Here is a 14,282-nt window from a genome sequence, read left to right as displayed (position 1 = left end):
TTTCAGAACGTTCATATAAAAGGTTTTCAGGCCCTTGATAGGGAAGACAAATGGTGTTAATTTATGTATTCAAAATTCCAGTCAATGCCCTTGGTTTAAAGAGATCAACCTCTTAAGTTATCAATTTCCGACACGAACGCCCACACACAAAGGAATGCGAAATTACTCCAAAAACATTGGCCTTGAGCCCTTTTTCTGCATAAAAGATTTTTTCCAATAATGCTCCTACAAGTGTTACTCGAAGTTTTAATGTTGATCAACATCGTCTTTTACCCATATTAAACTGGTGATTTTTTCGTTTTTTTTTCCATTTCAGACTCCAGATTAAAAATAGCTCTAGAAGCCTTTGACGTTCACTTTCTAACCATCGAAGGGCCCAGTATGTAGAAAAGCGAGTTGAAAAGTGGTAGTTTTAAATTGGAAACTACTGATCAGCTTCCTAGCTTTTAACCACATTAAATTTTTATTCATTTTCTAATAGTTCACGACTTGATCAGAAATTTGTTGAAAGCACCGGCGTGGTTGTTTTAACCATTTCATCCACGCAGAAGATTATTTTTCAGTAATCCTTTAATAAGTGTTTTAATTTGAAAACGTTCGACCAACATTCCGGATTTTAATAAACAGATCAAACTTTTAATTTTTCCAGTAAACTTCAGAGTCCAGGCTTTTTCAATAATGCTTCTATAAGTTGTAGTTTTTATTTGGAAAACTCCGATGAACGCTCTGGATTTAAAACATTTAAACAATTTCAGGTGGAAATTATTATGCAGGCGTCCGCGTTCAACTCGGATTCCTACACAGAAGACTTTTTAATGACCATTTTAATGAACTAGTGTCTTCATCGGCTATTAATAATCTCAATTCTCTTCCATTATTAATCACGTTCATTAATATATTTATTATTTAAATAACTATAAAGCGATGTATGTCTGATTTTTTCTCTGCCCCCCCCTCATCTACATGCGGGATTCGTCAATGCTTTATGCCCGACCTGTTTTCTGTTAAAAAACGCATATCTCCTCTAAATTGTTTTCAGTAATCAGCAAATAGCGTTGAAGAGGGACTTCGATCGGACAGTTTCCAAACAAATTTTACAAACTCTGTGATAAAGATTTTAGCATAGGGAAGTTGGATTCAGAGACGAATCTGCCCATTCTTCACCTACGAACGGACTGCTGCTTTAAAATATCAACTTTGAAAGCTAATTCCAAAAGTTGTATTAGAAAAGGTTCATTTGCGGCAAGTTTAACGATTTGTTACTCAAACTTGACATGTTAAGTTACACTTAAAAATGAACAACACCGTTACAAAGGCTACCTGAAAGAGGGTAATAACATGATGGATTATTATTCAACTTTGAAAGTAGACGGGACCCAGATGTTGAGCACGAATTAACCTGTTTAAATATAAAAGCGGAAAAAGGAAACGTGACAAAGCTCTGGAAATTTAAAATTCCTTTCTGAGTCTCGTCTAAAATTCGCAAATTATAATCTCCTATTTATCCGGTGAATTGCTTTTTATCCGCGGAAATTGATTGTGACGGAGCAGAGTCCGGCTCAAAGTTACAGTTGTGTCGGGCTCAATCAGCTCACACCTGAGTTCCGTTTTCGAATTTAGTTTCAGGGAAATTGCAGAGGGATATCTACAATAGCCAATAACTATAGACTTTATCTCTAGGAGTAAATTGCGATGTTTCTCTCATCCCTAATTTTCTCTCTTTTCGAGATATTCAGATGACTTTGTTCAACTTTTAAGCGTGTTGTATTACTTAAAAAATTTGGGATTCGATTGCACACCCGTTAATTTTTGGGACTCCATAAATCACGCACTTTTGGGCAGGTTGTGGCCCCTTCTTACATCAATCAAGCTTTTATACTTCGCTACGTCTAATGCAAAGAAATATAACGAATTAAATCGTTCCATTAAGAAATCTGCGATTAACCCGAATTAAGGGCTTTCAGGCAAATTAAAAAGTAGTTCGCTCTGGTAGACTTTTCATGTAATTTTTGGAAATAATTTACAAAAAGCCTGTTGAGGAGAACACGTTTGCACCCAGGGCGAATGTTCCTTAGGGGCAAAAAAGTCTACTTTATCAAATATTTATAGGACGTTTCCCTCCCTTTGTTTAGGTCTTGTTTTTTTTTCCCACATATAAGGAAGATCGTAAGTCTTTCCTGAGAATTTCACAAATGGCAGGAGACAGAAGAAAAATTCATTGATTGATTCGTTCGTTAATGGTTAGATCCGTTTAACCTCCTTTCTAAATGTGATCTAATAACGCATTTTTTCTATGACTATAAAATACATTTTCTTATCTTTTTAAAACACTTTTCGCGCTCTTTTTGCTTCCAGATGGTGCGACCGTGAAGTAGATGGAGTATATCTAGGGAAATCTGGATGGGTCCAAGTGCAGCAACGATCCCTGGACGACAATCGCAAAGCCAGCTACTCCATCAATTTAGCGAAGTCTCTGCAATCTCGCCGAACTGGCGTAAAATTGGCCAATTACCACTTTTACAGTGAACCGAATAAGTTTAGCGAATATTCTCAAACGACGAGTGTCGAATCCCAAAGTGGTGCCGAACCGCGAATCGAATCGAAACTCGACTCTCGAAATTCCGTGCCTCGACCTACCGCTCTTCAGCTCCAGCAAAATCACGCCCATGACAGAAAATACAAGACTCCATCACCACTGCCTGATCCTGGATCGCCTCCCTCAGTTACCCCAATCATATCCCCCCCTCCGGCCTTCCAGGACAAAACTGGGAGTCCTGCCAAATCCCGATCGTTCTTCGGGAAAACTCCGTTTTTGCCTCGCTCCAAAGCTATCGAAGATAGCGATAATAGTCCACCCACGTCGCCCATTGGAGGTGGGAAATGGGTGACCACTGCCCCCAACGCACCTTTGCTTGGTAAACCGAAAACTACTGTGATAAAGACTTCGCCTGGGATTGAGAAGCCTCCGAGAGCTGTTAAAAAGGTTCCTCAGACGAAGTCGTTAGAAGACACCACGGCATCCAGGAGGATGCAGTTCAAGCATCAGTATGGGTCTTCTTCAAGTTCTTCCAGTTCGATGGGTTTCAGGAGTTTGGATAGTTGTTTAAATCGGACCAATAGTATTATGCCAAGGTTGCTGGAGAATGCAGACTCCGCAGGGGATGTGTGCGGGGATGCAGATGAAGAGGACAATAACAGTTCTTCCATTAACATGACTATAAACCTCAATACTAACCTTCTGCAGGCAGAAGTTAATAGAAAATTGTCTCCTTCAGGAAGGGCTAACAGATTAACTCACTATAGGTAATTGAATGTTTTTTTTATGATGGAAATATTGAAATTATTTAAATATGCAATAACAGATTAAATTATTTTGCAACGGACAATGTGTGGGCAGCTTTTCAAATACATCACGTCCACCCTTTAAGCGGGGCTGGACACAACCCCCAAAATCATGAACGCAAACGAATACCCTGAAATTTGTGAACCAATTTAAAAATAAACAGAAGCGTATCAGGGAGAATTCTAGTCGAGCGGAGAATTAAGATTATCAAAACAGTTCATGAAAAAATCTTAAATTTGATCAAAATCAACCGACGACAATTCATATTTTTTAAATTTGTGTCCTAAAATATTCTCTAAGAAAATTCATGCAGCGCTTATAATATAAACAGAGACGTATCAGCTAGGAATCTTCCCGAATGAAATTAGAAAAATCACCAGAAAAGAACATAATTTCTTTCAGATTCAACCTATGAAAATCACTTTTATGGGAAATTCTATAGTAAAATACTTATTTTTTCATTTTATTGATACCACATTTTTATTTTTAAAGAAAAGCGAATCCCTGCAAATTTCTTCGAGAGTGATCCATCTTAGATAGTCTTAGGAACATCTGCTGAGCCGTTTTGGAAATTTGGCGATCCAAATTGGTACCAAACTGTGTTTCACCAACGGTTTACAATTATGGTTCTTTTGGTAAAAATCTCTCATAGATGTAATAGAATCGTCGTTTTCTCTATTTGTTCAGCACGGTCACGTATTCAATGCAAAAAACCGAATGTGACAACAAAATTAGCTTAACAAACACACTCTAAATAACAAGTGGGAAAGTTTTATTAATAAAATAAGTCCTGGAAAATTAAAATTACAGAATAAACGTAAACCCTACAGCAATAAATTGCGATTTGTTCGGCGCATGTTAAAATTTACAGAGGCGTATTATGTGAATTATTTAATATGTTTCGAAAGGGGTAGCACGAAAGGCAGATAAAAATTAAATTGTGTAGGACTTTGCTCCAAACATGATTAATAAAATGCTTACGTGCCGAATTCGTTATACGCGTGTGTCGAATGAAAAATACCTGCATAGCATCAATTTTGATAAAACTTTCCAGGAATCAACCCAGGCGTTCACCGGCAGGTTCCGACACTAAACCATCTCCAGCATCCTCATCTTCTAGTAGTAACGAATTCTTGTCTCGATCACCACCGACTCCTCAGCATCCTACAGTGATCAGGAGAAACGCCCCCCGAACGCAATTTCCGCCCCTGAAACCACCCCAAGAAGACCCTTTGTCCCGAGTAAGGAGATCTAGAAGTCTCCAACTTCCTGAGCGTCAGCCTCCAACGTTTGAACGAGTTCAGAAATTGTCTCCTCAGCATCCCGAACATGCCATAGGGTTAAAGGTATGTTTTGAGGGTATTTACTTACTGGTTATACAAGTTTTTATTTAGCCTTACACCTTACATCTTCCTCCATCATTTGGTTCTTTTCTTTTCCAGGAGAGACCTCAATACCCTCTCCCAGCTGATAGGCCTCCATTTCCTTCCACGGCATCTCCATCTGTGGAGAGGCCTGATTTGCACGAAGAAGAACTTCTCCGAGAGGCAGAAGTCGTTTCTGGTTATCTCTATGGCAACAGATCCAGAGCTGCAGCTCAAGCTCTGCTTATGCACAGGTGAGACTAAACTCCCCATGTTTCATCCAACAGACTAAGTTGTTTTAGATACAACAACAATAACATATCGATGGAGGAGAAGAGCAAAGAGGCAAACAAGCCAGCACTAAAGAACGAACTTACAGTTTATTATGTTGGCAACAATCGAAATGACCGATTGAACAGAGTTCTTCTACGAGGTGCTACCAGTCCTAATTTACCATCAACTAAAAGCAGTTTTGAGAACATGAAAGATGGGTTTGATATTAAGAGCTCTTGCAGCCCGGAGACTTGCGATTTCTGGCCTCATTGTGCCCATCGCGAGAATCTGAGCAGGGAGCAAAATTACGTCATGAGGTCTTCCCAAAGCTATCCTTTGCATCAGAGGTCATCAGAGTCGTTGAATACCACGGATTCCGGCAGGTAAGATCATTTAATATTGCCTTGTAGGCGAAAGTTCCAAAGCTTCTGCGCGCCAACAAACGTGTAGTCCACAGATTAGGCCTCGAATTTGGATCAAAATTTACCTTTTTACCTTTGTAACGTTTCATATTAAAACACCGAAATTCCCTAATTGCTGCAGCGATTTCAGGATAGACAATCAGCATCAATCGATTTGTCTATTACAAAGATTCAGCTTGCCAAACGCAAATGAACTAATCGTGTGACTCGCACCGTTATCGTTAACGAAACTTTCTAGGTCCGTGTCGACAGTGGTGGAGAAGAAATCTCAGGATCAATTCAAGAGGCGTTCCGACATGGAAAACAGAAATCGCAAGCCGCAGGAATTCCGAAGGATCAGCCCCAATAGACCTCCTGCAACAGGCGCAAGCATGAGACGAAATGGCTCGACGGAAATTCCGGTAAATTGACTTAGATAGTAATGGGTTTCTTTGGGAATTTAAGTATTTGAAGTAATTTTTTCAGACACAATCTGTCTTTGGTTTTAACACAGAATATGTGAAGAACTTAGGTGCCTAAAAACTTAATGGTTCTCCACATATCTGAATTTAACTTGGAGTTTGTAGGTATATTTCGATAGAGCCCATCTCTATATACTTATCGATCCTTTAGATCTTCGCTTAACCTATTTCTTCCTTCTTTTTCGCGCACTTTTCATAATAGAGTTGTTGCGTGTGCTATAAAGATTACCTCGAATCGTAAGTTGGTCGTCACCTCCCTCTATAAGGACTTTTCCCTTCAGCAAAATGCAAAATTAGCGGAAATTGATTCAAACAAGATAAGATATATATAGTAGTAAAATTTCCATGAAGGGGGTGATAATTAGTGGATGAAAGAGTTGCGTAGATGGGAACTTCCTGATAGTGTTAATTGAGTAGACAGTAGGCAATTATTTGAAAACTCTGCTTCTGATGACGATTATTAATAGCAGAGGCGTTTGAAGTAAGATTATGGTATGTGCAAAATATCGATCTTTTTGGTTCAATCTATAGGTAGTTAAGACTTTTTTTTACAACGAAGGTGTCTGCATGTTCTCCTAAACTGCAATTTTCCTCTATGGCACCAATCAATTCGAATATGTTGTCAGACTGACATGATTCCAATCGATATAAGAGTTTTTATTGAGGCCAACTGAAAAGGAAATTCCATATTATTTGTCAGAATAACAATGTACACATCTATATGAAATTTCCAAGAATTTGATGGCAAACTCGTCGTAGTTAGTAAATATTGGCATATGAGTTTAATAATCTATATTCCAATATGCACTAACCAGCTAGTATAATTGGGAGAGTGAATTCCGAAACTAGCTTCAGCGACAATACAAAAATTGCTTTTTTTTTAAATTTATTTTACATGCATTAAAGCGCACTTCTTCCCTTACGTGTAGCATGATGAAAAGGGTAATAAGAGGTACACATTTATGTGTCTTTTGGTTTTGTCCAGATGTGTGGTTTTGCAAATTACAAAAATTATTAACATGGGTACGGTAAGAAGTCACTCCCTCAGTTATTGGATCGAGATGCAATAAATAAATCTCACATAAGTCCAAAAACAATTAGACAATTTAGAAGTAAATTTATTAAAAAATTGAAAAGCTCTGTCCCTTTCATTTATAGACATACCAGGGTTGGGAGTTGTCAAATAGATCATTAAAGAAAATGTCGCTGTTTCTCGTCTAATGAGCTGAAATTTTACGTAGCAAACCTCGGCGATAATCACAAGAATTAATTTGGAAACATTTCAGCTTCCTTGGCGTAAACTTCAAATGTTTTGTACAAATATTGCCACAGAAGTAAAGCCCTTGAAATTTTGTTTATTAAACTAAGTCCACAGTCACATGGCTAATAACAATTAACCATACAGCAGGGGATTAAAAAGTTACAGCTTTATGATGCCAATATGGTGCAAGGAAGCTTGTTTAAACCCATGTGCTCACGTGAGGCTTTAACATTTGAATATGGGACATTTATAGCTTTCAGTTTGTTTATGATAATGTGTATGATGAGGGTCACTTTTACTAATTGCAGTTCCCTAACGACTGGTACCTGTTGAAGTACGAACAGCAAAAACAGCAAAAGGGCAAACTGTATAGGCAAAATTCGGTTCTGTCTCAGAACTTAATGAAAATGCGAAAAAATCTCGGACAGTGTTTCGGATATCCGAGTATGCCCTAGAAGTTAGTTCCTCCAGTACCCTTTGTGCTCTTCTTCTTCGCCAATCTACACACAAATCAAACACTGCAGCTCACTGAAAATCTGATGCTGGTCAGGTGAGATGCTAGACCCAGATACCCGAGTGATGTGTTTGTCATGGCTCTAGCACGCTCCATCGACTCATCTTACATTCCTTTGCTAATGGACTGGCTATGGCTGTCTTTCAGTTTAAAGGACGCTAATTAGCTCTCTCATTAGCGGGGTTATGTCAAATATTTATAGAGTAAATCAGCCCAAAACACTCTATGAATATCGCAGCTTTAATATTGCCGAAATAAGTTCAACTTGGTGTATCCGAACTTTCCACACCTGAAAAGTTATATTGCCAAGAACTTTTTGTGAATAGTCCTGCTGCCAGCGGGTGTGTTTAAAGTTTCCGACGCTTGCTGAACTTCCCCGACATATGACTCCAAATTGGGAATGGAGTTAAGGTTTGCTCAAATTTCGTTATTGTGTTTAGCTGAAGTTACTTTTTTACTGTAATGTGCGTTCTAAGCAGGATTGTTTAAAGTTTTAACAGGGCTCAGTATCGTTTATTTGCAGAGACAGCTTGGGGACATCAGAAACTGTAAATATCCGGATATTCATTATTTATATACCGGGTGTATTTTTAAAAACTTGCCGTCCCCCAGATTTCTAGGAGAGCAAACTAAAGTTAGAAATGCTGAAACACGTCGGCCTTAGAATGAAACGGGAAGGCGAAGATTAAAAAAATTCTCACCCTCGATCGACAATATCGCAGGGGTAGCAACGCCTTCGTTTTTTTTTAATGAGAGACAGAAGCTAAGTGACACATTTTAAAGGTCTTCAGATTTTCTAAACAACCGTACCAAAATATTGTTTTTTATTCAAATTTATCAAATTTAAAAAAGGGTCATTTTGTCAAATTATCAAAGGAAGAACGAACAAGAATGGGCACCTAATGTTCGATGAGGATTTATTACATTTCCAACAGGATGGTTCTTTTTCACATTATGTTTTACCGGTTCTACTGTTTCTGACGATAATTTTCTGATAGATAAATTAGTAGGAGAGATACCATCTAGTGGCCAGCTAGATCTCCTGACCTTATACCTCTTGAATTCTTTCTTTGAGGGTACTTTAAAAGCGTGATTTGCAGAACTCTTGCACAGGATCCTCAAGTATTACGTCGAAGAATTGTAGAAATTTGTCGTAATATTCCACAAGAGATGTTTAAATAAGTACGATGGTAGTTTCAAAACTGTTTGTATTATTACATGGAGAATAACGGAATGCATTCCAAATATCTCTTTAAAAATCAAAAACTATTAAAAAAATTGAGCAAAAAAATTAAAACTTTGGAATGTTTGTTTAGAGAATTTGAATATCTTTATAGTGATGTACCACTTGACCCATGTTTTTTATTAAAAAAAAACGAAGAGGTTGCCACCTTTGCGATAATGTCAATTGGAGGAGAGAACTTTTTTTATTCTTCGTCTCCCCTCCATTCTAAGGTCGACATGTCTCAGAATTTTTATCTTTAGTTTACTTTTCTAGAAATCTGGGTAGCAGCAAATTTTAAAAACACACCTGTATCGTTGTTTTTATAGTTTTCAAGATTCTAATACATGCATGATCCAGAAACGGGGATGCGAAAATAAGAAATTGATCAAACTTTCGTGGGTCTTCGAGCAATAATAAAGCTGTGCAACATCAAACTCACTCATATTTTGTAACTACCCTTCTTGCACTCTCTGTTACTTGGACGAACTGTTGTTTTCCCCTTGCTGTTACTTACATCTGACTTGTACAAAACTGTTGCGATTACTCCAGATAATCCGTAATCCATCCAAAAATTGCTTCTTTAAAGCAAGCATTAATTTTACTCATCAGTATGGCCTTAAGGTCTTCCTCGAGGCAGAAAAACCATACTTCCGAGAAAATCCATTATAAGTGAAACACGACGTTTATATTGTAAAAAGTCCCAGCTACGGAAGGGAGCTAATTGGAAGCGTAAACGGATTATTGGAGTAAAATGAAATTCCCTTCCTCGTATGTTTTCGTTTGTTTTTCCGAATCTCCGATTGATTGTTTGTGTAGAATAATCCTCCCGTAGTCCCAACTTTGTTTCACAAAACTGGAGAAGCAAAGTCCAGGGCGAGTGTCCCCACGTCTTGTATATATGTTTTCACCGTCAGTAATCGACTATCGTATCAAAGTTCCATTTTTATGATTCATGACAACTTTTATCACCTCTATTAGACTGAATTTGAAGTTTCCTGAATCATTCTTCATTACTATTCTCTACATACTTTTTATATTTATGTAGTTTTTCTGAATGCTTAATCTACGCATTTTGTAAGTAATGCAGATTTTATTCTTATATGGCTAATGAATATGTTTATATATATAAATTCTATTACATTTCAGGTCAATTTGCCGTAAAATTCCCTTCACAAATAATCACTGGTGTGATAATTTAGTCCAAATAAAGTAATCGAATGATTACAGATAACTTGCGCTGTATAGGTCGCACATTGAACGCCTGTTATAGGATTTACTGTCCCGATTTCTATCCCTGCAATTACGCTTATTAAACACAACCCTGGTTAATTAAACATATTACCCCTGTGGTAATTAGTATACACTGAACGAGAAGCACGTTCGACATGTACATTGCCCTTGCATATTTGCACAATTGCCATATCCGTTCTATGTTTTCTATAATAAGTTAGCTTGCCAGGTGTAAAATAAATAATGCTTAAAAATACCTTTTTCATGTTGCTACTCCTAAAGCGAAGTCTGTTTAAAACAAGGTTAATGGACGAGAATGTTGGAGGATGGTCATATTACTCATTAGAAATTTGAAATTCTTCTAAAGAAGGGCAAAATGAAGTGGTGCACAGAAGTAAAACTACTCTTTGTCAATTATTTTCCAAATATCTCAGAGCCCGCTTAACAGGTGTTAACATTGTAGGTTTCCTAAGGGCCAAATTATTATTGTGTTGTCAACTTTAACTGAAGGCTAATTTCCATGGAAATATTGATATAGAACCTGGGTGTGTGACAGATTTTCTCAGGAAACTGAATCCAGATGGAGTAATGCAGTTATACGGGAAAAGCTTACTCAGATTTAAGAACGATCTTTAAACCCATCCTCAGTCTCAGAATACCCCGGATTGCTTATATATCCGAGCGATTTAATCTCCATATGGAGCAGATATCCAACGCTTGCAATATAAGCTTTTTTTAAAATTTATTTTATTACTTGTTTCCTCTTTTATTATTTTTTTACTCCAACATGGTGAAAGTACTACTCATGTCTCCTAGAACTTTTAACCCATTAAGTTCATGACTTTTTTAGCTTCTTCGCGGCTTTCATCACAAGATGAAATATTCAAATTCCATATTTCGCTTAATCCGCCCTCCGTTTTACCTAGATAGAGAACCTACGTTCCATTTTCCAGAAAGTTCTAAAACTCTCGTCCCACATCTCTTCCATATTATTATCATTACTCACCTGCATTCACTTTCGAATTCAAAAACCTTTTGACGAAAATATTAAAATGTATAGGTACATGAATTAATCTTTTAATAACTTCCTCCTGGATTATTCAAATATAGATTGGAATTAAAATTTAAAATTTTAATAGAGCTTATTTTTCCTCGGCAGGAATAGCACAATATTAAAATTGGCGACCTAAATACTGTTAAAAAATGATTAACATTTCAACCTCTAATGGTAAAAATCCATCCTCCAGCAGTCTTGACGGACATTTGAAATCCATTTTCGTAATTTGAACTCTCGAACAAATGGCAATTTGCTAAAAGTCTATTTATCACACAGCTGTTAGCTGGATTGTGGCAAATTTTAGTCGGAGTGTTTAGTTTTTATTAATCACTAGGCTTGGCCCCTTAATGACTGGCTTTCATCACAATATAGGTAACCGATAGGAAAACGTCCCCTAGATCGAGCAACGTCAGCGGATCGTCTTCAGGAAGCGATGCGTGGCTAAGCACCTCCAGAATGTCTTTCCGGAAGGGCTCCAGAGCCTCCACCCCCGTGGAGACCTTCTCCGACAAGGAGAGGTCAATTTTATCCCGCCCGGGAAGCGCGCCCATGCATAACGTACCATCGTGTGAGTTCTCATCTCATCAGCAAAGGTCCATGTCTCTGCCCAAATCCTTCCTCACGAGCAGTTCCGTTGGAGGTGGATTTGTCGCATGTAATGGTGTATATCTGCAGAGGTGAGTTCCTGCATTTCTTATGATTTATTATGGGTTAATGCAAATTAGTCATGGCAATGGGTGCACGAAAAATAAAATAAAGTTCTTCCAAGGTAGTTAATATTCATAAAACTCGTCAGATGATCTCGTCGAAGATAAATCATTAAAACGTAATATACGCTAAAATGAGACACCGCAAAATAAATTGTATTATTGAGAAGTGACCCTGCTGCTGATGATTAATGAGTGTTTTCTCTTGCAAAATACGCTGCAGTTTTAAAGGGCAATTTATCTTACTTAAGCCCAGTTCAGACAAGGAAAATGTGACACATTTAGCTTTTTAGTTTACATACTAACTAACCCAAAAACTTTTGGTTCTCTTATTTCGGCCCTAATAGTCATTCTCAAGACACAGCTCTATTCCGCAGAGTCCTAATTTCGCAACAGCCAGAGTTAATGAAGTTTACTGGCGATATTTCAGAGCTGTATCTCGCGTTTGTTGCTCATTAAAATTAAATTGTTTATATTTGCGTAAAAGGTACAGCCTCTGGCGTAATTAGCATCACAAACATGGCCGTTGGAATCATTCCAAATGAAAAGATTTAGGGTTGTTACAACGTTTGTTTTCTCCATTGTTTTCTCCATTAAAATCCTGACAATTTCGCGAGTTTAATGCAAACAAAATAACTGTTTTATAAACTTGTAAAACATCTAATATCATTATCAGCTCTTCAATCACTGCGCGACACATATCTGTGCTCCGAAATGGCTATTTTTGGAAACACGTGTTACGGTCGATCGGGGAGATTGACGATACATAGCTGGGAGTTACATTTCAAGGAGTTAAACTTTTAAAGAGTCTGAAATGACCTTTTTTCCAAGAAGGTTGTCATTTTATGGGCGATCACCCACAGCTTTATTTTTTTGTCAATATACACGTCCCTTGGGGTATTTCGGAAGGGCGAAATTGTACATTGAGAAGACGTTTTATGGTAGTTGGTATCTTAAAATTCACGTCGTGAAAAAATACGCCTAAAAGTAACGTAATAATTTAAAGGGTTTTCTCATTCCTGCAGATGAAGCTTCAAAACCCCTAAATTCATAAACACCAGAGCCCAGTTTTAGTTCTGGAACCCAAAAAAGATGAATTTTCATGTTTTTCATCCATTCCCAGGTACAGTCGAAAAGAAAAAAAAATGTGACCACTGTGATTTTTCATTAATTACGGAGAAAAAAACATCTGCATGCCACGATGCTCCAAGATTTTTAATAAGTTTTAACAAAATATACTTAGATGTACGTTCGGTCTACTTATTAAAAAATCGAGGTTCGCCGTGGAGAACAGATGTTCTCCCTTGCAACGGACAGAGTGAACTTATAAATTTAGCAGATGTCAAATTTTACTCGCATAACGTGCTCATGGTGCCGCCCTTTTTTATAGCAAAGGTTCGGGTGACGTAATGCTCCAGGTTCTATGATTCCTGTAAACCTCGGGCATCACTCTTTCTGTTGAGGGGTAAAGAGACCGCTAAAGGCTGCGAGACACCCTTTAGACGGTGAAGAGTTGTCTAGGGTTCAGTGGATGAGATGGGAACGACAAGAAGGCGAACAGTGGGTGTATTACAGGACTAAATAATTAGAAACAAGAACAGAATAATTAAACATTACAGGCAGTAATGAACATACCACAGAATACAAATATAATGGATAAATGAAGGAGTGCGTTACAGAGATTCATTAATTAATCTGGTTGGTAGCAACGGAATATCGGTAGGGTGAAGGTTAAGAATCTGATTTTATTTTAATGAGGCAGGACGGTAGTAATACCCGACAATGAGTCAGGGGAGGCACGGACGGGCAAACGACGGGGTGCAGACAACTATTCCTTATTTCTAAGGTTGATAGTTTCCCGAGATATCGGAAATAAGTTGCGTATTTATTGAATTTTTTACTCAACGAAACTTATTTTAATCTCTGGAATCTTCTTCGCCAAGATTGACCCCGTGCTATGAAATCACGATCACTGGAGAATCTGGAAGGACACTGGAAGATTTGGAAGGCCACTGGAAGAATAATAATCAACCTGGAAACCACTATGCAGGAAAATGATTATTTAATTTGTCAATAAGCTAAACAACCCACTGAAAAAATTAACAAAATAATTAATTTTAATTAATTAGAATTTCAGAAATAATCAGCCTGGAAACTCACCACCGACCGTGTATTTCGTTTGCTTGAACGAAAGAGGAATTCCCTGGCAAATTTAGTTAAAATGTCTAACCACGAAAATGCGTAGCTCTGCGTGCCTCGGACCTGGTGAGAAGGCACAAGGCACAACCAGTTACGCAAGGACATTAGTGGTCAATGCTACGGATGGACGATCTAGATCGATATTTCGCGAAGATCGATCGTTGTGCTACGAATATCGATTCAGTACTTCTTTCTAACAGCTTTACGACATTTACAACATTTACGC

General features: G+C 37.8%; 1 protein-coding gene across 1 annotated transcript in view; it reads left to right on the top strand.

Annotated features, from left to right (window-relative positions):
• The window catches only part of RhoGEF3 (Rho guanine nucleotide exchange factor 3), a 96,231-nt gene that overhangs the window by 36,107 nt on the left and 45,842 nt on the right, over positions 1–14,282 (top strand). Inside the window, exons 6-11 of the mRNA XM_066400890.1 lie at positions 2,356–3,303; positions 4,398–4,689; positions 4,786–4,961; positions 5,010–5,363; positions 5,641–5,803; positions 11,523–11,827. Coding sequence (XP_066256987.1) covers positions 2,356–3,303; positions 4,398–4,689; positions 4,786–4,961; positions 5,010–5,363; positions 5,641–5,803; positions 11,523–11,827 — 2,238 coding nt within the window. The remainder of the gene's footprint in view (positions 1–2,355; positions 3,304–4,397; positions 4,690–4,785; positions 4,962–5,009; positions 5,364–5,640; positions 5,804–11,522; positions 11,828–14,282) is intronic.

Source organism: Euwallacea similis, chromosome 21 (assembly GCF_039881205.1).
Source record: "Euwallacea similis isolate ESF13 chromosome 21, ESF131.1, whole genome shotgun sequence".
In the NCBI taxonomy this organism is placed as follows: domain Eukaryota; kingdom Metazoa; phylum Arthropoda; class Insecta; order Coleoptera; family Curculionidae; genus Euwallacea; species Euwallacea similis.
This window is presented reverse-complemented; position numbering and strand designations above follow the sequence as displayed.